The 27,677-nt window shown below is 39.5% G+C and overlaps 1 protein-coding gene across 1 annotated transcript in view; it reads left to right on the forward strand.

Annotated features, from left to right (window-relative positions):
* LOC122805544 (transcriptional-regulating factor 1-like) overlaps positions 1–27,677 on the forward strand; it is a 544,032-nt gene that overhangs the window by 379,364 nt on the left and 136,991 nt on the right. The window contains exon 4 of the mRNA XM_044075759.1: positions 8,348–8,501. Within this exon, the coding sequence (XP_043931694.1) occupies positions 8,348–8,501 (154 nt within the window). The remainder of the gene's footprint in view (positions 1–8,347; positions 8,502–27,677) is intronic.

Consider the following 27,677-nt stretch of genomic DNA (forward strand, 5'->3'; position numbering starts at 1 on the left):
ACACTAGTTACAGGAAAGGTAGGAAACAGGCTTAGATTTTTTATACAGAAAAGTAGCTAAAACAGCAGTAAAAACAATTCAAATGCAGTGCTAGCACACTTGAGTATGTAGCAATGTTAAACCAAACAATTAAAAAAATGCAATTAAATTAAAAATGACAAAAAACAAGTGCAGAAGGAGTCTATTAGGTAGAATGAGGTAAAGAGATGGGACTGGGGGAGTGTCCCAGATCAAATCTACAGTGGGGGTGGGCAACTGCAAAAGCCTCCAAATTTAAACAACAAGACAAGAATAGGGAGGGTGAGTAGGGGAAAAAAACAACACCTTTAGCAGAGATCTGAAAAACTATACAGTGAAGCAAAAATAACAGTGAACAACTCTGAAGTCAGCCAGCAATGATATAAAATTAGTCAAGCAACAATTAACAGTACACAACTCTGAAGTGCCAGAAAATATATTTAGTTCTGTATATCTCCAGATAGTTTGAAGAGCACTCTTTCAGAACACAGGAAGGCTCCAGCAATGATATGCTTTTTCACATATAAGGCCATTTCTGCATTATTATACAGTTACGTCTATTACATTTGTGTGATTTTTCAAGTCTGCTTGCTGTACTTGTCTAAGCAAGGTATGTGCTCAGGGTTTTTTCTTTGCTGTTTTATTCATTTGAGAACCAAGGGACATTTTCCTGATTCATTCTTGTTTTCACAGTGCCATTAGTAATTTATTAAGTGCTTGAACTGCAGTGATATCATTAAGAATAGTGTTTCTATTTGTCTTTATGTTTTACTCCTCTACATTTTTATATTTTTCTTTCCTTTTTGAGTTAGTTGCTGCTTACATGACTTGTGCATTTTTTTTATTTGATGCCCTGCTAAACAATGAGCTTTTCCATCCTGGTGGCTCACTTGTTCATTCCTTCTCATATGATACGCTATAGCCCATGTATTCCCATAGGGACACAGGGCAGATGAATCAGAAGTGATGCCGTCATCCACTAAGAGACCAGAGTTTTTCCATTATGGCCCTAACTCCTCATGTATGGCCAGTGTGCATTCCTCCTGACTGACATGTAATGGTCATAGTGCAGCACTGTCACTCACTTCCATGGGTGATGTAAGGCCACAAACAACCCCAGCTCCAGGAATAAACACATTATACATGTTTTTCTGCTTTTGTTGGAGAATCTGATGTATTTCATATACCTTTGACATACAACCCAAGCAGGCTTAGCTCCTTCAGTCCTATAATTGCTCCAGCAGCTGGCCAAGCTGGTAAATGAACTTGGTTTGCCTGGGTCATAGTCAGGGCTTCACCCCTGTATGCTTGTGCAGCTGGATAATTTGTTCAAGTGGATGCAATAAGGGACAGCTGGGTTTCAGAGTTGCAGATGCATAATGTATGGTATTTATTTTTAGGTTTGAGGTGGTTTTATGTTTACTAATAGTGTGTTATATATGTTTTATTGCAGTGTCTGCATTGATCAGAACAGTGTGGGAGACATCTCTTTTGTTTTATTTGATTTCCATGTTTTCTGCCAGGCTTTAGATTCCATTGACATTCTGTATTACCTTATTACTAATTGTCTGGATCTACTTCACATAATCGAACACCCAAATGTTTGACTTTCATATGGCCAAGACCATATGATCGAACATTTGAATGTTCAAAAATGTGAAAAAAAACAAAAATACTAAACATTGCAAGTATACCAACTCCGAGATTGTACTACATTGCGGTAAAGGAAAATCTTCCTGTTCCGCGCTCTATAGTGAGCCCTATTCAGACCGTAAAAAGTTTTAAAAGTTCGATCATATGGTCTCGGCCATATGAAAGTGGAGCTTTTAAGAGTCTGACCATGTGAAGGAGACCCCTAATTGTCTTTATCCATGAGCTACATGTAGATGATGTTTTATAGTTCTGATTAGTTTATCTTTTTCATTATTGGAAGTCTTTTGCTGTCATCTTTTTTTAAGATGTAATTTTGCCTCACTTGTTTGTTAGTCTGGATTAATTTTGGTTCTGTAGATGTTGGATATTTTCTCCTTGATTGAGGTTGCGATTTACAACTTAAAAAAACTGCTTCAGGCAATGATCTTTTTTTTTTTTTTTTTTTTTTTACTGTGTAATACTAGATGTCACATTTCTAGTAGGTACAGACCATTCAATGAATTCATTAGGTGGAGGTGTGAGTGTAGGGTTTAGAAACTGCTAACACAATTTATCAAGTATTATACGATAAAAGTTTATTTATATTCAAAAGTGCACATGCTGATTTTAAATTTAATCAGAATGTTCACTGTAAATTGAGCATTAACCAGAGAAAAACATCTGGTGGCTTAACTAGACTTCAGCAACAGGAATAATGATAGCACTTCCAACCAGAAGTCCTGCCACCACAGCCATATACACTAAGAAGTAAAAAGAGAGAGAGACAAGCCACGTGCTTCAGAAAAGCTCCTCAATATTGGGTCCATGTCTTCTTCTTGTTCAGTCAATACTGTATACTAATATTACTGACAGAACAATAAGGGGGAAGACACAAATGTATGACAGTGAGGCTTGCACAAAGTGAGTCCCTATATGCCTCCCTCCTACATGTCACTGATGTACTGTTAATGTCACTATATAATAGCAATAAATTCACTTCTGGGTATGGGTAATAAAGGGTTTACTTGTAGCTGGCTTCACCTCATGATCAAACTAGACCAGCCATGGGTAAATCCTGCTTTGCATACTCCCAGTTGTGGACTGTTGCTAGAATCATCTAATTTTTCCTAGAGGATCACTAGGCCAGTGAAATAGTTCTTACCCTCTTGAAAATTCCTAGGAATTCATTGCATTTTAACTGTCATGGAATCTCAGGAACTTGTTCTTCTCCGGATGAAGTGTTGTCTTTATTATTCCAAGACAATGTTCTTTCCAATTTTTTAAATGCTGTGAGTGAATGATCTAAGATATTAAGCAAAAAAGGACATAACAGGAAAAACAACATGAGCCAAAACCAATACAAACAAGAATTTAGAGGGCAAAGGCAATTAAGGTAGTTAAAGTACAATAAAAATGCAACATTCTTGTGATTGCATCTATCTCATTTTCCCTGCCAGTGTTTCTGTCCAAGCACTGAATATTAACCTTTTATTTTATCTGTGCTTCTTCTATTTAACTAGACATTCTGTAGCTGTGTTCACAGCAGCATATGTCTGCCAGTTTCCAAATCATGCCAAGCATTTGCCTGCTCCTTTATGGCATTCTTACCCTGAAGTTCTTTAAGCCTGTGTTTTGTACTCATGTCTTCCCTCCTCATTATTTCTGTTCAGATACTCCCGTTCTAAGTGCAGCTTCTGTTTTCTGCTAGTATAAATAATATCTATTCTTCTTTTATGTGCGTAACTCAGTACAAGTTCAGTACTCTGTCTCTCTGCAGTCCAAATTAACTAACATTTTTATTGTCCTGCTTTGCTCTGCTTGATACAACTAGGTGATTTTAGGCGATAATACAGCAACAAACTCAGCACTGCATTACATGTGATGACTCAGCAATTCTCAACTGTAGAATAAGTTGGACCTGGTTTCCTTTCATCACTACATTTCAGGTGACAACTGAGCAACAACACCAAATGGCACACAGCCCAAAGAGTTAATACATTCAGAGGTACTGACTAGGAGAACTTAGGTGAGCTGACCGACATTTCAAAGTCACAAATAGGAGAACCAAAAGTTGTAAGGAACCAGATGGAAATCGCAGTTTGCCTTTCCGAGAGAATTACAACAAAACTGGAACATGGAGGGACAAGTTAGAAAGGTAGGTGTTTTCTTTGACAAGGTTGCAGAAAAAAGTCTTCTGAATCTCACAGTTAGTGTGAGACACACTCATAAAATGGTTCAGAGAAATTCAGATTAGAGTATTACATCATGGAAATACAAAAGTCTGCTCCCCAAAATGCAATAGCTTGGTAGGACCCCAGAACGCTAACAGTATTCCTTTAAAAATACCACCACTGAGAATGTAGACAAATTGAATGAATCAGACATTTAGCACTGTTTTTTTTAATTATGCACAGCTGATGCCTCTGTAATCATGTTAACAGTGATGATTGCTATGGATCTGCAAAACTCAGCCCTTTGATCACTAAACCTCCCTCCAACCACTCATTAAATGACATACTCCCAATTGTTGACAACCTAAAGGCTATGTAACTCATTGGTTAGTATTGCTTGTGTACATGATTTCAGCATGTATAACTAAGTGGTAATCGCTCTCAAAGATGTGAGCCACAAAGTGCCAAAGTATGTCTCCTCACACTATCATATCAACAACAATACCCTAAGTACCCATGAAGTGGTAAGGGACCTGGCATCACATGTTGACTGCGACCTTAACTTTGACCACTGTGTGTCTACTGTAGTAAGGAAAGCTTTCTACGTAGCACATTTGATTAGTAAAGACATTGTCTCAAGGGCAAAGGAAGTTATAACCCCCCCAACTCGGCACTTATTCAGCCCATAATTGAGTATAACGCCACATTTGGCATGTGCCATACTAAGCAACAACAGCAATTAGAGCGACCTCAGATGTTTCTGGCAAAGAAGATCAAGGGGCTCCAGCATGTGCCTTACACAGACCAACTAAAGTCCTTGTCACTATACTATACTCTATATCATATAAACTTCTTAGGGGAGACTTATGCCTGGGCCTACAGAGCAATCCAAGACCCAAACCTAATGAACTTGCTGCATATCCATAAATCAAATAGGACAAGGGCAACCCATTCCAGGGACTTAAATAGGACATGCTGGAGGAACAGATTTATCTTACAGCAACTGCCATGTCTTTGGAACAGGCTACAAATTCATGTGAAACAGAGCACCTCTGTGACACTGCTCAAGAAGAACCTGGTTGAGTGGATGGGGCACCATAAATTCTTACCGGGGATAGAGGCAACAAACCCTGCAGGACAGGGGCAGTCATCACTAAATGCATTCTTTGGTATTGACTACCATTTCATTGGTATTACATTGGGATGAAATGGCTAGGCTTAAAATGACCTCTGGGTCATTAGCTTAGTAATCTCCTATGATCCTATGATCCTCCAAGCAATAAAATATTGTTCAAAAACAAATTATGACTCAGTTATAGAAATATCAGGTCATGGGCATTTGGATGTTGACAGGCATATAGAACTACAGTTCAGGGTTTGTGCAGAAGGCAGGAAATATTCTAGACAGTAAGTATTTTTAGTGTGAAATACTATCCACTTGATATCTTAATAACTTTTTGTAAAAATAGTTAAGCAATATATTTACTGGATAAACGTTATGACATAAATGCAGAATCTGAGCTATTAGGATCCAGCATGAGCTTGTAATTGGCAAAAGGTGGTATACAAATAAATGGGCTCATACTCAACTCCAAAAAGTGCAACACTGTAGCATATGTAAGCACCTCCTAGCTCTAGGGCATAGCATAGGTAACACACTACTTCAAAATGAAAAGGTAGTGCAAGACCTAGGCAATAGGTGGAATACTCCCTCACTTTTGACCATCAATGTGCAATTACCTTGAACAGTTCACAGTGAAAGGTATTTCTCCTGGATCAGAAGAGTCCTTTTACTCTGCACTGGTTAAACCCATCATTGAAAACAATGACTCCTTCGGAAAGTACCTTACTAGGAATATAAAGCAAATGGATAGATCACAAACATTTTTAATGAAAAAGATCATGGACTTAAAAGACCTGAATTACCAAGAAAGACACCTAAGGAGTGAGGTGTACCTTGCTTATATGGCTATAAGGGATTCAGCAGTGCAAGAACTATTATACTTCCATAAATCTAACATTCCAGCTAACACTAGGGCCAGAAATCTAAATCTATTCAAACAAATAAATAAGACAAGGAGAAGGAGGGATAAATTTATCATAGGATCATAGGAGGTTACTAGGCTAATGGCCCTGTGGACCTTAATAGCCTAACCAAGAGTTTATCCCCAAAAAGAAACCTCAGTCAGCATCTGTCACCCCATTAATGAGGGACACACAGCCTTCCCCTTTTCTAGAACAAACCTTCTCTCCAGTTTAAGCAGTGCAACACATTATCTGCCTTTAAAAAAGAGATGAAAACTGAATGGGTATTCATAAACTCACCCCTGTCATGACTGACCTGGACCTCCTTGAAAAGAGAAACAAGGCGAAAAGGTGGTACTGGCAAGGCAGAAATTGCCTTGTGGCTCAGCTGCCTTGTAACTATTATGATTTTATGATAATATAGATAAATACAATGTACATGTATTACAAAGAAATAAATGTGCACAGTATTATGATTAAGCTGTGTTTGTCTGTTATTTAACTAAACATTTAAAACTTGTTTAAATATTCATTTTGTAGGGTCTGGTATTTAATTGAAAGAACAATGCATATGCCCTGGTCCTCAGGCATACCCAGTGCACTGGATAGCTTTCACACAAACTAATGATGCCTTCAGAGCTTGTATGCTGCTTGGGAGAGCATAGCATTATGTCCTGGTCATAATGTTTCATGTGCTAGAAGCCACATGTCAAATTTTTAGCAACCACTTTCTGTCACATGTCAAAATAGCAGTGGACTAAGCCACCTCTCTTCTCTCAGGATGGCCAACCACATGTAAGCCTCATTCATCGTTCACATCCAGCTTCTCTCCTAACCCTTGGTCCCTTTCCTCCTAGGCCACTGGTTGAACCTGGGTCACCTTTGTCAAAGTCATGGTTTTAAGCTGTACCAGTAGCTGACTGTGACACCTTTTCTTGAACGTACACTATAAGGGTACAATATCTCAAAAGGAATTATCCTGTACCAATAGCCAAGAATCTTCAATTAATTTCAAAAGTGATGCCTTAAGTGAAACTTTTTTTAAATAGATTTTAAAATGGTAAGTTTTAACTGATACTAGAATGCAAATAATTCATCTGAATTAGTACTGTCATTAGTTAAAGCCTGCAGTCATAATATTCTGTGTGTACAAACTTGACTAGGTACTTCTTCTGTATAAGTACATTTCTTCTACTTATAACCTCTCTTTTGACTTTCCCAAGCATCCTGAAATAGCATGGCTATTTCATTCTGCTTTTTTTGTGCAGGATATTCTTCTTTCTACCATCCTTGTTGTGAAGAAATCCGTTCTTACATGTCCTTTTTATCTCATTCACACAGGTTTAATATATTTGTAGTCCTGAAACGGCTGTATTTTCTGGAAATCAACATATGATTGTACTCCATTCTATCCTGATCTATGACATAATCCCTCAAGGAGTATTGTGTTCATAGGTTCATAGGTTCATAGTGTAATAGTACTGTTATTTTTTCACGTTATTAATCTGTGTCTGTCAAGTCATCTTGGGTAAGTGTCATTTGTTTGAATGCTGCACAGAATTAGAGTGTAATGTATGTGAATGTTACATTTGAAACAAATACTATTTGTTCATGCTGAAGTCAGCAACTTCAGGGTTACATTTGGGGTTTGGGTTGGGTGGGACTGACGTTTTAGTTACCATGAAACATTATGGGTTGTGTGAATGTTGTGAAAGCACTGAGTTACAAGAAATAATGTGGAAGTGACGTGTGGTGGTCTTTTTCGTGAATTTTGATCAATCTGTGAGTAGATAGAATAGTTTGTAAACTTCTGAATTTCTGAACATTTGAATGTGATTTAGTACTTTCTGACCACTTTGTTTACATCCAGCTGTATCAGTTGAATAATAAATGTCTTCAGCTTTCCTTACTTAGGTATTCTAGATTCACCTGTGGTAGTGTTACAAAAGTGTTGTAATGCTCTGTCTGGAAAAAACATCCCACTGAGAGCAGGGATAAAAATGGGTGCTTGACTGGATGCTGATCTCAAGACAGAGAGAGAGACAGAAAGGAATGACAAAGGGACACCAAAGAAAGTTTGAGTTATAATGTTTATTTTCCATGCTGACTGCTAATACTTGAGTTCAGATATTAACTGCGAAACTGCAGTCTAAAGTACATATACTATTTGTAGAAATGTGGTCAGTTTAGGTCTACATTGAAGTTAATGCACATATTAAATAGTCAAGCAGTAAGTCGTAGGAATGCCTGCTTACTTTCACAGAGGTATTTATGTTCAATTACTTTCATCCAATTATATACTGCCAATCATTAGCGGACCGAGTTCGCTGTGGCTTAATTTCTAACCGAAAAAAGAAAAGACACACACACACACACTTTCATCCAATTATAAGCTTAAGGAGGTGACCCATTCACAGAGAATCTAGTTCTGGTTTATACCATACTGCCACCTCGAGGTAGAACACAGATGACAGCTTGCTTTCTGTTTATTCTTTTCTTAGGTTTCCACTAGTCCATCAAACAAGATTTATAATGGAAGGTTGCACCAAAGCCATCTATGGAATCCTAGTACGAGATGTCACTACACACCGCCTCCTATGCTACATCCTTGCCGCAAAGGAACAGGACTTTTCCAGCCTCACTTCAATTTTCAAGGTAATGGCTGGTGTCTTTTTGTCCTGTTTATTTAGTAATTCTTTGTTAAATGGCTTACACGAACTAGCCATAAGGGTATTTTTACACAGGTAAGCTGAAAACATTAGTTTCACTACTATGTAACCAACTTAAAACCACATTCTATGGGAATCCTATGGGAATCAAACACAAAGTTTCATTAAATAGTTAATGTAAGCTTATTTATTTAATCCATGATGCCATACTTCCACACAGACTTTGTAAATGTCACATTGTTTTCTATATTATTTTGCAGTTTTGAACAAAAAAGTGTTACTAAAAGAAGCATGTTTCTAGGTGCATATTGAGAGATAAAGTTAGCTGACTCATTTGAATTATGGCAATTTCAGCTAAACAGAATGTTCTTGAATCCCATTTCAGCAAGCACTGCTCCCAATGTCAGTGTTTGCTGAAAAGCATTGGTCAACAAAAATTATATGTTTGCAAAATGAGGTATAATTCCCCAAAAGGACACACACACACACACACACACACACACACACACACACAGACGCACACGCATACTCACTGCATTTTCCAAGTTCTGAGATAATCTCTATGATTCATGTTTATCTTTGCATTTGGCAATTTTAAATCCATAGGTACCACAAGAATCTTACAAAAATAATTCTAAAATTTATCCCTCAAAATGTTCACAGATGCAAACATAACCATGCATGAACATATGCATACATGCATATATGTACACACACAGATACACTACTTAATGTAACTAAAGGCTGCTATATCAAAGAGAACATGGTGGTACGGTGGAGTAAGTCAGTTGTGCAACAATGTAAGCTTTATGTAAGAGCTGCAGTCACATAAAGTACCTATCACAGGTAGGTCAGTTTATACAGTTGTGCAAAAAGCAATTCAAAGACAACTTTAGCTGTTTATTTTTGTAAATTTCACCAGACATTTTGGGTTTCTAATTCTGTGATGGGAATGGACCCATTCCTAAGTCAGGGTATGATTAAAGTTCTTGAGGTTAGTACTGGTTCAGTCTTGGATGCTGCCAAAAGTGCTCTTCTCAGCACACGCAATGTACCCAGAACTGCCTCCTACTGCAAACAGGGTTACATGCATTGGAAGCATAGGAAGCATATTTATGTTTGTAAATTATTTTTTATTAGTCCTGTTGTTTCTACTATTATTGGAACTGAGTATCTTTCTTCCACATTGCTCTCATTTTGGCTTGCAGCAAATCCTAGTACTTTATGACTTTGTGTCTCATGGTATGTAAGACTCTAATTGTTGAGTGTAGCAGTTTCAAGGATTAACACTACTTTTTCCTTTTTTTCTTGGACTACTGTATCTGATTTTCCTGTTGTCTGATCTGTTGGTATTGGGTGATCCCATGTGATATGAATTTTATCTCTGTCAATAGTACTTTGTCTTTGTGGTTTATGTTTCCAATGCTTTTGAGCTATTTCTGTATTACAGTGTTTACACAATTCCCAGTGCGACAGTCTTGACACAACATTGTGCCTTTCAGTATACAGACCCTCAGCCATAAGTATATGACACCCTTCAACAAGATGTGCAACTGTTTCCATTTCTGCTTTACATAACCTACATTTGTCATTTTTCCCTCGTTTTCTATAGACTTTGTAATTCAACATGTACTTAGCCCACTGTCATTGGTTGCCATTATTAACATTTCATGTTTTGGTTTAAATGCACTTCTGTTTAACCATTCCTGCATGCAATCTTGTTCAATATGTTCACATACCACTTATATATTACTAACATCTTCCATACCACAGTGCAAATTGCCTCTCAGCTAGCCCTTTGTGGAGATGTACACCTAAACCCTGGCCCTATCAACCCTTTCAACCACCACACAATTCAAACCTCGACTCGCATCCTTGTACACCTCCCACAAAAATTCTCCGTCCTGCTTCTGCTTAACATAAACATTAGAAGCATCTCAAACAAGATCTCAGAATTGCATGCACACCTTTCTGTCTACTCTCCTGATATTGTCTTGCTCACAGAAACATAGCTAAAACCTGATATGACTAACAGTGAAATAATTCCTCCTGGCTATAAACTTTAATGCATAAAGATAGGGCAAACAAAAAAGGTGGAGTTGTTGCTGTCTTATTTAAGAACCAATTAAGCATTGAATCAGTGGACCTTCTACTGCCTACACTAACAGTGGCAGAAGTTATAATTACTATACAACATCTAAATACTAACAAAACCATAAACCTAATCGGTTGCTACCTTCCACCAGATAACAATACAGATACTGTAGAAAACCTACTTCGCTGGGCCTCTAATACTCTACCTCAAGAAACCTTAATACGAGGTGATTTTAATATTGATTGGCTAACATGCAACTCCTCCAACCCTACAAACTTCATCAACCTCCACGGGTTTTCACAACTTATCCAAACCCCAACTAGAGTCGACAAAACATCAAAAAGGGAATCAATACTTGACTGCACATTGTCAAACAGACCAGACAAAATTAGTATTTTAGGCTGTCTCCTAGATAGCCTAAGTGAGCATTCACCAACCGATCTAATCAGAAGTCAAACCCATATAGCAAAATCCAGCACTTTTCAACAAATACATAGTAAAAGTCCTTTAACCCCAACAATTTTATTGCCACCCTAGCAAGTTGCAACTGGCACCCCTTGAAAACACAAACTACATGACTGTACCCTACTTTAACTCAACATTCCCAGACATACTAGACCACGATGTACCCCCCAGAACCATCTGAATTAAAGCCAACTATGCCCCTCGGTTATCCAAAGACACTCGACATCTACTACATAACAGAGACAAAGGGTGGGTAAACCGAAAGAAAACAGGAACCCGTACTTACAAACAAAAATATCTTGAGCTTAGAAATAAGGCAAAGAAAATGATTAAAGGAGACAAAGCAAGCTACTACCACAACGTTCAAAATAGATATCTAACCAATCCTAAAAAATTTGGGGCCACCATCAACAAAGTACTCCACCCAGGTAAAGCTAACACCACTCCCCCTGCAATCACTGACAGCTCAACAAACATAGCAATTCAGTTTGATAAGTTCTTTACAGATTTCTTCCTAGCACTAGTTAACTCTCAAAAGCCTTCTACTACTATCAGGTCACCCAAAAACAATCCTCATGAACAGAGCTTTCCATTCCAACCTGTTTCCGTCTTCATTATTAAAAAGATGCTTAATAAACTAAAATCCACAACTCTATGCAGATAGACAGCCATCTGAATTCTTAAAGATTGCTGGTAATGCAATTGCATATCCAGTAACAACTTTCATTAATCACTTAATAGCTGAAAACCTAGTCCCTCACCTTTGGAAAATTTCCTACATCACTCCACTCCACAAAGGAGACAGCTCCAAAGAACTAACCAACTACCAACCAATAGCCATACTCTCCCCCTCTCCAAAATTCTTGAAAGGTGTGTACAGCCACAAATCATGACATTTCTAAACTCTCAGAATCTACTCACAAATACACAACAGGGTTTTAGACCATCTCGTAGCACTACTACAACCTTTATGTCTTTCACACAGACAGTCAACACCCACTGGAACTATGGAAAATGTGTCTCAGCTATATTCTTAGACCTTTCCAAGGCCTTTGACATGGTTAATCATGATAAACTCATCATTACTCTCTCAGAATTAAGTCTAACCTACCCACCATTTCTTGGTTTAGACATTACCTAACAGGCAGACAGCAGGCAGTCAGATGGCACCATGAACTCTTCCCATTACTACCAGTCTCACTAGGTGTCCCACAGGGTTCCATTCTTGGACCACTGTTATTTTCTGTTTTCACTAATAACCTTCATACAACCACACCTCATGCTTCTGTTATCCAATATTCAGATGATTCCACAATAATTTGTCCTTTTTCCACCCCCCCCCCGACACTGCTGCAACAAACACAATCTTCCTTTCTTCCTGTTGAAGAATGGCTCACTGAATCACAACTAATATTAAATCCCAATAAAACTCAGCTTCTTATCTTCCCACCCACACTCCATTCTACTCATAACATTACATTTAACATCACCTCCAGTAAATAACACAGTCATATCTCCTGTCAATCACACCAAGCTGCTAGCGGTTGTAATTGACAGCAACATAAAATTTGACATACATATATTCAGTACCATAAAGAAAGTACATAAAAACTTGCCATGCTATACAGAAACAAACAGTTCCTAACAGATTCCACCAGAGCCACTATTGCATGCACCCATCTCATCTCGATTCATCTGTATGCCTCACCAATCTTCACCAACCTCAGGAAATCTGATCCATCCAGGCTGCAGACTTGTTATAATAAAATTGCCAAATTTGCAACCAGTACCCCGCACAGAATACACCACTGCACACCCCTTAAAAAACTTAATCGGCTGGAACTTCCCCATCTCATTTTTTACAAACAACTTGTACTAACCCGCAAACTACTTCACTCCCCTGAAAAAAAGCCCTGCTCTACAGAATATACTACACCAAAGCACAAAACTAGAGTCCTGCAATCCAATCAAAAACTCCTATTAGATGATACCAAAGCCAATAAATCCACAGGTATATCCTGCTATAGCAATACTATCCCCCCAACATCTCAACCACTACCTCCATTGCTTCCTTCAAAAAAGCTTTAAAATCCCACCTACAGCAATCATGGCTCTGTAACTGTGACAACCTTGATTACTTTTCTATGCCTCCTACTGCATTATTATGAATTCCCTCTCTCCCAGCACTTTGCTGCCCCCAATAAAGTACCTCTATCTTTCTTTCCCCTATTTTTATTTACCCCACATCCCAACAACTTGTATTACATCCTTAGCCTTAAAATCTACCTACTGCTATCTTTGCTTTGTAATTGTGCCAACCCTGATTAATCTTCTGTACTACCTACCACTCTTTACCACCCCCTTTCTCTCAGTACACTGCCACCCCATTTAATCTACCCTTCCCCTTCTGTGTTTTACTTTCAGTATCACCTCACCTCACATTTTATGACAACTTGTATTACATCTTTGCTTTGTCATCTCCTGTAACTCTGCATGGTATATTGAATATGTATCTATTCAATATTTAGAACATATATAAACTGTTATAAATCAGACACTAACACACCATGTAATTGTATTTAGCATTCAGGCTGTAAGTGATTGCCATACTACTTTGCACCATTACTATGTATGTCAAAATGTCTCATGTAAACAAAACTGTCAGATGTAAAGGTAGATACTGCATTAGGAGCTTTTCTGTCTGGGCCTCCACTGAAAAAGGACAGGTCCAGATGGACTTTCCTGGTAAACAAATGTAAAATAAATAATAAATAAAATAAACACGTGCTTATTCTAGGAATATTGTATACCTGGCACTATATTTGTGTACTTTCTATTTTTTTCTTTTCTTCTGCTAATTTTCTTTATATTCATTTAGTCTGTTTTCTGTCACTTTTAGTTGGTGTCTGATTTTTTGTTTACTTCTAGGTTGATTTCCATTCCTACACTTTTCCAAAATGCTTTTGCTAAACTAAGCAAAGATATCATCTTAGGCTTGTTCTCTTCATGCTATAGAACTTTCACTATGTTTGGATCTGATGAGGTCATCAAATATACACACAGTTCATCAACTGCAGACCTGTACCTCCTTCAGAACGAAGGAGGTAAAGTCTTGTCATACATTGTTTTTTTTATATATCATCTAAGCATAAAGCACTTTTCTTTTCTTTTCCAATTGATTCAATGCTGTTTGGGACCAGTTAATAAACACCAAAGCTATAAGTTAAAACAGGAACAGCAATCTGATCTATAGCTTGCACTTTATTCTTACTTGTCAAGACAGTTTTCAATATTAGCTTTAGTCTTCCGAATGCTTCTTAATGAGCTTTGTTACCATTTGTTTATGTTTTATTGCCAGCCTTTCTTCTATTACCAAATATTTATACACTCATTCCTGCTCACGTCCTAGGTTGATATTTTCTTGGTGCTGCAGCTTTCCTTTTATAAATGGTGATTTTACAATATCAGCTAATTTGCATCTCTCCAAATAATTTCTTTTTACCATTTATGCTAAAAATGCTTTATGGTGCATCTGTCCCCTGATGGCACATGCATCACATTGACACATGCTTCATGCATCTCCAGTGTCCAAAAGTGTGCAGAATGTCCCTGAGGTTGTTACATATATTGCTGCATCTGTAAATCACAAAGCATTGCAGTCAGTCAATAATGTCCGCTGTTAGTGTTTCCTACTTGCTATTGTCTAGAAAATGCATGTTGGGGTAGGGGTGTGGCCAAAATGCCTAACTGAGAGCAATAACTGATGAAAGTTCTGTGACTGAAAACTTTTGTCTGAAAGAATATAATAAAAAAGTAAAATTCAAAGATAAGAGCTAGCTAATTTTATTCACTAATAGAGAAATATTTATACTTCAGGTTCTTCAAAAACTGTAATTTTCCTCTCAGAATTTCAGCTGCTTTGTTAAAAGACAAGTGACTTCAACATAAGCCACTCAAGAATTGGTACTCAGGACTCTTCTGTTAAAAAAAGACATCCAGTCACTAATAACTAGTATGCAAGCTATATTACTTAAAATGGACAAACTGGATACCAAAATAGAAACTTTCAAAGAGGAGACCAGAAAGAAGATGGAACATTTAGAAATTATTATGAAATAACAAAGTGCATAAATCAGCATTATGGAAGAAGCTTCAAATTATCATGAAAGAAGAATAACTGAAAGTAAGTCTCAGACTGAGGTTCTTCTAAAACAAAATAACTGGCTCATAGATAAAACTGGTGATTTAGAAAATAGACTTAGACAAAATAACATTAGAATTTATGGTATACATGAAAAGTATGATGGAGACAATATAATAAACTTCTTAACAACCTGGCTATGTAAAACAGTACTTCAAACTTCGGGTTCAGGCACCTAGGCAGCGCAACACCCCCCTATGAGACAGCTGGATGTGGACACATGGCAGGTTGGCAGTTTAGCTGCAGTGACAAATGCCTGTGGACAATTCCCTGTGGAAATAGAGGAACCCCCTGCACCTTAACCACAGGTGGCAGACACAAACCCCCACAGTGATACACTCTGCACCCCCCAAAAGCCACCATGTGCGACTGTCAGTCGAACATGTGGCCATCATAGGATGCCACGTGGGCATGAAAGTGGTAATGTGAAACCCGTGTGCTGTGGGCAAAGCCTTTATTAACACAATATATAAAGTGATGTGTGTAGTGCTTGGTGCGTACTAAACCCAAATATATTCACAACTTGTAGAAATGTGCCACAGCACTTAGGAAATCTTGCACATCACTGTAGTCACACTTATGTTGCAAGATGTGCTTTAGACGGTGCTCCCTTACAACAATATCCTTCCTACGTGGTGTCACAGGCATCCCCCTCAAAAGTGACTGCCGCCGGGTATCTGTCAGGTTCTGTTCCTGTTGTAGAACAGGCAGAAGGTCGGACAGCTGCACTGTAGGGTGTCCAAGTAAAACGTTCAGCTGATGATGCCATGTCTCCACCTGGTTATTAGTCCACGGGAAGTCCATGTCAGAGACATCACACACATTCCAAAACTTCAAAGGGTAGGAAGATGGCAAGCATTGCTGTGCTGAGCAGCAGGATGCATACTTCTGTGGTCGCCCTTGCACATAATGATGGTCCAGAAATACACCTATAGGCTTAGCACAGTCAGGTAAGGTAGCCACAATGTCCAGAAATGTGGGGATATCATCTTCCAGTGGTATGAATGCCAATGCAATCAGCTTGCAGATGGCGATTGAGAAAGCAGTGTCAGTACCATAGAGGGCCACAAGGTGGTGATGCTGGATCTGGTGCCAAATGATCTGTGCAAAATGGAATAGGCACCCCTTCAGAATACTCTTAGGGAGTGTTTTATGGCTGTCACGGATCGCTGCCTTCTCAAAATCAGTCATAATATACTGTGGAGACAAGGTGCATCCCTGCTCTGCGGCCATACCCTTCAATATCTCCCACATATTGTTGTATGCAAACTCTGACTTCTGTGTCATGAGACAGTACACTAGGGGGACAATCCTTGCTGAGGTGTGGGTGCCAATACATCCATGTAACTTATACAGCTGACGGCATATATCGGCCCATGTCGGGAAGGGGCCACCCCCAAGAATGATGTCAGACCTGCACAGATCTGTCAGATTCTGTGATGTAGTTAGTAGAACCAGGGAATCAGTCCCATCCATATCAGACCTTCTGCAGAGGATAAAGCTGCCATTACGGAGTGGATACTGGCTGACATCGATATCCACAAGTGTTACTGGAGGTGTGGACATGGATGCCCATGCCCTCTGCTGTACCCTGGTTATGCTACAATGCAGGGTGGCACAGCAAGGCATCTCTTGTAGTACATTGTCATCCACTGTGCCTAGAACACCCTGCATTACCAGGCTTGGCAGGTCATTGCCGGTTACCGCCCTCTGCCGCATTTCTGCTCGCACTGTAGCCACTTGGGCTGTTGTTGCATCTGAGCCATGCTGGTGTGGCAGTGATTTCAGGAGTTCTTCCCCCTCATCCTGGTGAACAGTGATGGCATGACCTCTGCAGGCCTTTACTCTTTGCTCAGTACATGCCCAGTGCCGTTTAGGTGGTGCTTCATGCTCTAAATGGTAGAGGTATCCCTCCATACCAGCATTGGTTTGCCCCATTGGCTGGATACTGTGCTGTATCTGTTGCCAAGCTGATCAGGGCTATACAGGTACATAGAGTCCATCATGGTAATGCCACTTGTTAATGGCCTCTCGGTATCCATCACATCCAGTGTAGCAGGGAACAGGATGTAGACACGACTCCAGTACCTGACGTTGGGTTTGTTGCTGTACACCACCTTGTGTTGTACCCTCTGAATTAGTGCTGCCTGCCACAGTGGCCCTGTGTAGCTGTCTACACACCACCTTGCTCTGACTACCTGGTCTGCCAGGGTTCTCTATGTGCAGTTCATGCAGCCGTGGGGTTGACAAGTGATTGTAGTTCGGTAGGAGTCTACACAGCTTGCTTGCACCCCAGGTTCTACATGTACTGCACAGGTCCCCTTTAACTCCTAGCTGTTGCTGCTGGCCAATCAGGGTGTGGGGCCCAGTCTCTGTTTCAGTGACAGAGGTTACATAGGGAGGTATCCCTGTGTTGCACCCTTGTCTGCCTACATGGGCCTGCATACTTGTGTACCCCAGCTGCAACAACCATTGGATGGGTTTCACGGCCCCCACAATACACACATGCTGCTGTGGACTGGGAGGTGAGTTGCTACCCCTGCATGTCAGTGTTCCCTTCTACAGTGTTTCTTTCCTACTGTTGGGTAGGTAGTCTGTGTTTGCTAGAGTTGGCATGTTCCCACTTGCCACTGCACTAGGGGGGCTCTGGCAGAACAGTGTCTGTCTGTTGCAGGCATGCCTCTCCACCTCTTTGGGTTGGTCATGTGGAAAAGCCATTAACAACAGTGGTACACACAGGGACACTGTGTACATCCTGCTGTGACAATCTTAGTCGGTTGATAGAACAACAGATATTGCATTAGCATGTACTTTCTGAGGGGTATGAAGTCTGAAACTAAAATGTCTGTCACTTTTTTCTACCTCCGCTCTGTGCTGCTGTCCACTACATTGCCAGACGGCCACAAGTATGTGGAATATGGGCTACACATATTCTGCACAGCTCTGGGCTGTCTGTGCCATTCTGTACTGTTAGGGGGTATTGACAGAGATGCTGTGGTGTTGTTAGTGCTGGATTGGACAGTGCGCATGTACGTATCACTCTGCAGCAGCTGTAGCTTCTTTGGGTTTTCCTGTCAGCTCCCCTCAGCATGGATTGCTGAACGGGTTGTGTGTGGGGGATCCATATGCTTGTGAAGGGCAACAGGTATGCTGCTTTTTTGTTTTACACATGAGTGGTCCTTTTTAGCTACTTGTTCAGCTGCTCAGCTGTGTAGTGCAGCTGTTTTCACTGTCAGGTGACAGCCCGTGTAATACTTTAGGGGACGTCTCCATTTGCCGGTTTTCCCAACGGTGTGAATTCCCACGGCGTATCTCTCTTTTGGCCGGACCGCTCTACAGTCTAGCAGTGCTGCGGCCTTCTGCTGTTGGTGTTGTAGCTCGCGGGAATTTGTCTTGCGATCTACATGCCAGAACCCTCAAACTTCATCTTCAAGAATTGAAAGTGCACATAGATTCCTGATAGCACCTTTGAAGAAGGAAAACTCATCACCACATTCAATTCTAGTTAATTTTGTGTCTAGCTTAACTAGGAGAACATGTAGTCAGATTTGACAATGATTATTCCACTAAAGTAAGGAGTAAAAGAAAATTCTGCTTACCACTGATCAAGGGTCTTAAAAAATTATGTCAATTCCACTTTGTTGTTTCCTGCAAAGATCAAATTATTTCTTTCTGAAGGAACTATATAGTTGACACACTGGAGGAGGCATCCACTTTTGTCAACAAAAGTAAAAACCTTAAGAATACTCTAGAAATGGATTGGAACAGTATGCCCCTCAAGAGACAGACTGAGCTGAATTCATGAAAAACTGCTTCTAAAAGTAAAGAGGTTAAAATCAAGTGGATTTTATTCCTAGATTGCAGGACTTTTATTTTCTGAAACAATGGAGTTACCCTTTAAGAAAAAGATTTGTATTGGACTTTAGGCTTCAAAATATAAGTAAATGTAGCTTGAACACAGACTAATTTCTCCAGAGACACCGCAGTGGGGGGAAGAGGTATGACTTGATTGCATGAAATCAGGCAACTGGGAAGGAATTAGGATGGGTGATGGGAAGATAAGGGTTAAGTGATTGAAAGGAAGGATGGTGTAGGCATCAAGTGAAATAAGGGAAAGGGAGGAGTTAATTGGGTTAGTTGGTTTATACAGTAACTGTCAGTTGGGGAAATCTGATTCTGGTGTGGGCTTGCTGACACTAGCAAGTTTACATCCAAGACGACCAGTAGTAGGTATTTTGGTACACATAGGCCTCCAATTACATTAGTTTGGGTGAGATTTTGAGTGAGTTATGCAAGGGGAACTGTTTTTTTTTTTTTTGATAGCTTTGCATAGTTTGCTGCATGTTGGTCTGGTTGAGGGCCTGAGAGAGGTTGGTGGGCTCATTGGGGGTGGTCATGCTTGGGTTGTGGCATGTCTGGAGTTTTGGCCTGCTGCTTGATATGTGCTGGGTGTCTGGGGAGCGTGGAAGGCAGTCTTGCCCTCTCATAATTGTTCGGACTGCCAATTGCGCATATTGGCTCCCAGGACTGCATATATATTTTTTTGGCAGTGGAGATTTTATTTAGTGTTCCAGTTTGTTGTGGGATTTGCTCACAAGGTTCAGGGTTGGGTAACAATTATTGCCCATGCATTTTGTGACTGTTCGTTGTGGTCTGGGAGGCAAAAAGATTTGGAGGTGAACAGTTTTAAATTTACATATGATAGCATTAAACTTAGGAAGTTACACAGGCAGCTATTAGGAGATAAACAAATCCTTTTATGTTACTTTGTGCATTCAGCGTGTTATTGTGTGTGCTCATTCAGGCATTTTATTATGCTATACAGATCTATCAGTCGAATGGATCCATAAGTAGTAGTGAAGTATTTACTAAAGGTAGTTAAGGTAGGCAACAATTTGGTTTGTTTGGAAGCTGAGCTTGCTTACATTAAAGCAATTATTTCTCTTTCTTTTCCAACTTATTAAATTTGAATAGGCAGTACATGTGGCTAATCGAGGAAAGACGACCAGGAGTTGTTGGCCATACAGTACAGTGGGACATCTCATTTTGGTAGAGTGCCTTTCATTACAAGTCCCTATCTGTTCCATTGCTATATATAAAAAAAAAAAAAGAAAAAGAGGAGGAGAGGCCATAATTAAGGAATTCCTTTATTTAGAGGTCCAGGCACAGATGTGATTTATACACTGGGAAATAATCAGCTGCTTGATTAATTTGATGATGCTTCATGGTAATTCTCTGGCTCTGGTAAAAATCTGTTTGAGGAGAAGGTCAGTGCATGATATCTCTCTCACTAAGATCTTGTTAATTTTTCAGTGCAGAGGTGTAGGATTCCCGCTAGTCCTACACTGACTTGAAAAGGAAAAGAATAAAAAGACAGCAGTGCCAGATTTGAAGATGTTCTTCATAAAAACATATCACATTTACAAAACAGCAAGGGGTATAACTTAAACACCACTGTAGAAATATACAAAAAGGTCAGGACATTAAAGAATTTAATTATGGAATTTGAGAATCATAATGTGCATTTTAAGCTAAGCTCTGTAGTAGGCTGCAGAGAACATTCCCTCTTCTGGCAGCTGTGTGTGCACAGTGTGGAATGATCTTTTGAGGCAGTAAGACAGATGTCAGCCACAGCTAGTATAGAGCTGTCGCAAAACCACTTTGTTGAAGATCTCGTATGCTTCTTCAAAGATGTTGTATTAAGTGGACTGAGTTTTATGGATAATATGGTGCCAGACTGTAACATATTAAGAACTACATGTTGTTGTATGCTGGTAGTAACTGGGGCAGTTCTGTGGCTGTTGATGAGGTGTTGGGCTTTGTTTTTGTTTTGATGAACAGCGTGGTGTATCAGCATGCAGGTCATTTGCTGCATGGCTGTTGGTCAGTTAAGCAGGAGCAGATCTATAGTGTTTTGAAGTGTAGGAAGTTTGCACTTTTTTTTTCTTTTCCTTGTTCATGGTTTTCATTCTCTTTTTCAGATGTCGGGCTAATCTGCTGGTGTGGACATACGGAGGCGTGCTTAGGGTGAATGAGCTGTTGGGATCATTGTTGTGGAGGGATGTTTTAGTTTTTTCTTCCACGGTATTGGTTTGGTGACAGAGATCTAAAATGGATCAGGTGGGTAGAGGTACACAGACTGTGCTGTGTGCATGTGTTGATTTCCTTTGTCTGGTGGTGTGATGTAAGAAACCGCAGCTTCCACATGAAGGTAGGCCTCAGGAGTTGTTTTTCTGAACTTGAAGTGGGAAGGTGGTGGAAGCCAGTAAGTTTATATGTTTGATACAGAAGGCCTTTCAATGTCTAGGTCACCAAGGAGAAAGATTTTCCAAAAATTGTTTTTTGGATATGGACGGTGTCTGACGATAAGAGAAGGGAGGATGGGGCAGTGGTCATTGGGGGTATTTTTATCTTGTATCAGGTGAAATGGAGTATATGCTTCATGATTATTAATTTTTGTCTCTCTCTCTCTCTCTCTCTTCAAGTGGGGTTGTTGTCATATTGGGACATTCCTTTGTGTATTGGGTGGTGAAGTGAACTGTGATTAGACCGGACTGAGCTGAGCTGGGTTTACGACAGTACAGGTAGAATGTTTAGGGGTCTAAGGTGGAATCTACTCATGGACAAGTTGGAAGATATGCAGTTTAGGATTGGAATATCATGTATTTTGGTCATTCATTTGGCAGGTAATGACTTTCAGAGAGTTCAAAAGCAACAGGTACTAACTATGATGGTTGGGGATTTGGCAAAACTGAGGCATAGGTTTCTTTCTAGGATTATAGTTTGGTCAGAGATAGTGCCATGCTTAGTTTGAAGGTATGCTGTCAAGTTTATGGGTATTGTGTGAGCTCAACATTTTGTTAATCATCATCTTTCAAGGGTTTTAGAGCAGCTAGGTGTTTATGCCATTGATTTTAGGGATTTGATGATAGAGATCCAATTTGATTTTGAGAGAACAGAGTACATTTAAATTATCTGGGTTTGGATCTGTTTAATGCACATCTTTTGTTGTTCTTGCAGAATTTGATTATATCTTTGTAGACTCTGGGGAAGGGGGAACAGTCTGTTATTAGGCCGGTAAGCAGAAACAATGGGCTGTGGTTAACCCATCTTCTGTTCCACCTTCTTATTTATTTCTTTTTGGGTTGGTATTCTGTGGTTGTTTGTTATGGAAGTTTGTGGCATCGTGCTGTTCTAACAGAAGGTTGAGTTTAAGTGACTGCATTGTTTTAATGCTGCTTTACATCAAATAGTTGGGTGAAGGTGAGCGGGTCACACTGCATACTGTCATTTGTTATTTTGGAATTTATGACATTTGAGCTTTATGGAGTTATGTTTAGTCATTAATAAATGGTCGTCTTATCAAAATGGTGTGTTTTTTGTATGCAAGGGGAGGGGTCTGGAGAAATGTAGTTTGGACACAGACTAATTTGTCCAAAAACACTGCAGTGCAGAGGGGAGGTTGGAAAATGGCTGGACTGCATGAAATCAGGCTATGGTGAAGGGAGTTAGAATAGGTGATGGGAAGATAAGGGTTAAATGATTGAAAGGAAGGATGGTTTATGCAGGAAGTGCAGTAAGGGGTAGGGAGGAGATAGGTGGTTTCTACAACAACTGTCAGCTGGGGGAATATTATTCTGGCATGGGCCTGCTGAGCCTGCACTCCCTGCTCTCTGTTTACATTAGGTTAATTTTTAGAAGTTTGGGGGTTTATGATATATATTGTGGGTGCATGAAAACAGAGGAGAGGGGCTGTGATGAACCCCTTTTTTGTTTTCCCTTCTTATTTATTTCTGTTTGGGTTGGTATAGTGTAGTTAATAAAAGGAATTGCAAAAGGAACACCCCAACACTCCAAACACTTTGTTGTTAGCACTATTGTCCAAAGCAATATATGAACTTCATCAGACAATAAAGATTTCAGGAACTTCATGTTATTTTAAAAAGTCCTCCAAGTAGTCACATGCCATAAGAACATTCTTTGATTGGTTAAAACTGAATAATAACATCATTTTTCATAATTAAAATATCCATTTAACATGTACTTTTAGAATTTTTTTTAAAATATATGTATATATATAACTGACCCAAGTTCCTTTTTGGAATTACCATAAGAAACTTCCCAAAAACTTAGTTAAGCCTTGCAAGACTGTAAACAAACTCTAAAACATTCATATTGTGAGTATTACATAGATCTACTAATATAAACATAAAAACATATGTAAAATCATATAGATATGCATATCCAAAGATAAACATGAAATATTTTGCCTTTTCATCTTTTTATATAAAAAATTGTGTATTTATCTTTTCATCTTTTTAAAGCTTGCAGTTTCAATAAACATTGAATTGAACAATATTCATTCAAACCATGGTAATTATATCCATTTAGTCTTAGCTGCCAAAGAAGTTCCTTCTCCTCCAGTCCTAGTGTCCATGGTCCCCCTTTTTTGTCAATATTGACTTGGTCTATAACCATAAACTTAAAACTGTGATTTGGGTAAAAAGAAATGTGTTTGGCCAGTGCATTATGCAAAATTACTTTATTAATACAATATAAGTGTTCATAAATATGTTCTTTTAGTTTGCATTTAGTTTTTCCAATATAAAAACCATTACACACCTGACAGGAAGCAAGGGACACCACACTTGTGGAGTTACAATTAAACCTCCCACGAATATTGTAGATAGTATTTTTCACATGGAAAGTGCTACCTGTATTTACGTATTTACAACATGAGCATGCTTCACACTTGGTGTCTTAATAGTAGGTTTATAAGATCTTTCCAAAATCTGTTTGATATTGCTACCTCATCTATAGACACAAACCAAACGTTCAGGAATTTTTGTTCTAACAGTTAAATAATTCATTAATAGGCTCTAATTTTTACTTAATACATTTTTAACATATTGGAGTAAACATTAAAAGCGGTAATAAAACTAAGACTATATGTTCATAGGTTCATAGTTAGGTACTAGGCTATCGGCCCAAGGGCCTAAGTAAGCCTAGCCAACAAGGTTCCCTGGCTTACGCCACCCAAGAAAGTTAATTTCCTGTGCCCCTGTCAAGCAGAGCCACAGAAGTGATCCCTGGGGTGTATTTCCTATTCCCATCCACTCATCAAGAGTGCTAATGAGGAACTTTGCTTGACATAGATGGGTAGCATGTTTCAGAGTATAGGAAGTCTCTGAGACAGGAATCTATCCCTCCAGCATATCCTGTTTATTGTGGTGACAAGGTTTAGGTCGCTAGAACGTGTAGCTCAGAGGGATTGGGATTTCTTTAGGTGTAGCATGTCCAACAGCTCTGGGTTTAACATAGCTTTATATGTTAGGCAGAGATCTCCTCACAGTAGGCGATATGCTACAGAGACAGTCAGCATAGGGCATCTGTTTGAGGCCAGTAATCCTCTTTGTGAGGTACTTCTGTGGCCTTTCCAGCTGCTGCAGATTTCTTGTGAGGTACATTCCAAAAGGGGTGTTGTACTCTATAATGGGTCTAATGAGTGCCGAGTAGAGGGGAACAATGACCTCTTTTTTCCTGGATGAGAACCCTTTTGTGATGAGGTGTGCCACATAGAAGGATTTTCTGACTACTGTGGTGATGTGATTATCAAAGGAGAGACTACTATCCACCTGGGTCCCAAGGTCTCTTATCACACATTCAGCATTACGTAGACTGCCATTTATGTGGTAGTTCATGGGTACAGAGTTTTTACCAAAGGGGATGACAATGCACTTTTTGGCATTGAGCTTGAGGCCATGCCTCTGACACCAGGCATCTGTCTCAGTGAGGCCCTTCTGTAGGATGTCCACATCATTTGGGGACTCGACTATGGCTCCTAGTTTGCAGTCATCTGCGAACTTCATTAGCCAGAGGCCTTCTGTGTTAGCCTGTACTTCAGAGAAGTAGATACCAAACAGGGGAGGTCCCAGGACTGAACCCTGTGGTACTCCACTTGTCAATGGCTTGAAGTCAGATTTGGAGTCTGCAACTTTTACAGTGTGGGTTCTATCAGTGAGCCAGTTGGAAACCCATCTTGTAACATAGGGATTTATACCTAGTTGAGTGAGTTTAGCTATAATTCCAGAATGGGGAATGGTGTTGAAAGCCTTGGCAAGGTCAAGATAGGCTGTGTGAATCACCTTACCCTCGTCTACAGCTTTGGTGACTGCCTCAAAGAAGTCAATCAGGTTCAGAAGACATGATCTGCCTTTCCCAAATCCAAACTGGGTGGGGTCCAGAGTTTGGAGGTTACCAATGTCTTTGTTTATGTGTTTAGTGATGATATGTTCCATGGCCTTGCAGACAAGACTCCTCAGGCTAATAGGGCAATAGTTCCCAGGATCACTGGTGGCTCCCCCTTTGTGGAGCGGGATAACTGTTGCTGTGCACCATTCAGTGGGCAGAAAGCCTGATGTGAGACTATGACTGAACATGGTGCTTAGGTGGGGAGCCAATTCATTCTGAAGTTCATGTAAAATGCAGCCTGGGATGTTGTCCAGTCCCATGAATGCTGTGTTTTTGGTTTTAGAGAGTGCAGCTTTTACCTGCATAGATGTGATTACAGGGACTCTGCATTCTTCCTGTATAGATATGGGCCCTTTAGGGGGTGAGAGGGGGGTAAAGTTAGCACTGAACTTATCTGCCAGGATGTTGGCAATATCAGTTGGTTCTGTAATTTTCGTCCACTGTGCTGTAACTCAGAGCAGATCTGGGTGTTGCCATTGAGATTCTTGACATAGCTATAGAATGCTTTGTGGTTGCCCTTAGAATCAGTGGTGATTTTCTTTTCATAGCTAGCTTTGGAGGATCTTATAAGGGATCTCAGATTCTTACTGAGGATGACCAAGGAGCTCCTTCACTCATGGGATTTTACTCTCTTTTGCAACAGTTTCTTCCTTCTGTTGTACAGTTTGTTTATGACAGGGGACCACCAGATTGGCTTTCTTTTTTTGGAGGATAGCATCTTAGTTCTGTTTGGGATAGCACGATCCATGCACTCGTGTAATTGCTTATAGAGTGCATTTGTGTAGGATTCAGCAGTCATAACTGATTGTCCATCTGCATGGGTGTCATGAAGTTCGCCACTTCTGTCTTAAGAAGCGTTGGCTTTGGAGAAATTTTTTACTGTGGTTTCCTTAATGGTGGGTGGGGGTAGGATGCAGATATCTAGGGTGATTAGCTTATGGTCAGATCTGACCAACAAGGAGTTGACTTCTGTTGTAGAACACCAGTCACTCATGTTGGTAATGACTAGGTTGTTTCTGTCTTATTATCTTCAGATACCCTTGTAGGGTTAAAAACCTCACCACAATTAAGTATAGGTTCAAAATGTCCTTGAGTTCATTTAGTTTGAAGTTCTCTAATTAAATTATTTAACATATTCTTTGGATAGCCTCTTTTCAGAAACATATTTTCTAAATTTTTGCATTCTGTTAAAAATTCTGTTTCTAAAGAGGTCATCCTGGCAGTACTCACCAGTTGCCCCTTTACAACACTCCTCTTTTGTGTAATGGAGTGGGCACTTGAAAAGTGCAAGAAGAAATTACAATAAGTTTCTTTTCTAAAAATTTTGGCAACATATCTATTTTATCTATTTTTTTCTAAAACTAAATGTTAAATGGATATTTTAATTATGAAAAATTGTGTTATTATTCACTTTTAACCAATCAAAGAATGTTCTTATGGCATGTGACTAGTTGGAGGGTTTTTTTAAATAACAGGAAGTTCCTGAAATCTTTATTGCCTGATGAAGTTCATATATTGTTTTGGACAAAAGGGCTAACAATAAGGTAATAAAGTGTTTGGAGTATTGGGATGTTCCTTTTGCAATTCCTTTTATTTCCTTTCCATGGTTTGTGGTCTACATTCTTTTTGGAGGTTTATTGGCTTGAATTATAGGATGGCATTTGAAGGTATACTCAGCACACCCCCTTTGCTGTTTTCCCAAGTAAACAGCAATGTTTCGAAAGAAAATGGAGCTAGTGGTAATATTACCACTCTTATTATGAACTTATCACAACAAGTTGATATATTATTCCAAAACTGTTAAATATGCCTTCTACTCAAACCATAAACAGAGGAGATGTAATTAATTATGGACACAATACAAACAGTGGTAGTACGGCCCATGAGTTTTGTTTTCAACCAGCATAACAGATGGCTGTGCCTACCAACAGTAATACTGCAAACTTATAAGTTCCGGGCAATGCTAATGGAATAACAGATAATTGCGGTGGGCCCACTAATGAGAATTCATTGGTGGGAACTGGTACTGTTGATGTTCCGGTGATGCTTATCGGTGTCCCTTCATTAAAAAACTAGCTGAGAAAAGAAAATAATTAGAATGGACATACAGATGAAACCTGGGACATCGGTGGTTGGTGCAACTATAACAG

This window comes from Protopterus annectens, chromosome 6.part1 (genome assembly GCF_019279795.1).
Source record: "Protopterus annectens isolate FY-2018-M chromosome 6.part1, PAN1.0, whole genome shotgun sequence".
In the NCBI taxonomy this organism is placed as follows: domain Eukaryota; kingdom Metazoa; phylum Chordata; order Ceratodontiformes; family Protopteridae; genus Protopterus; species Protopterus annectens.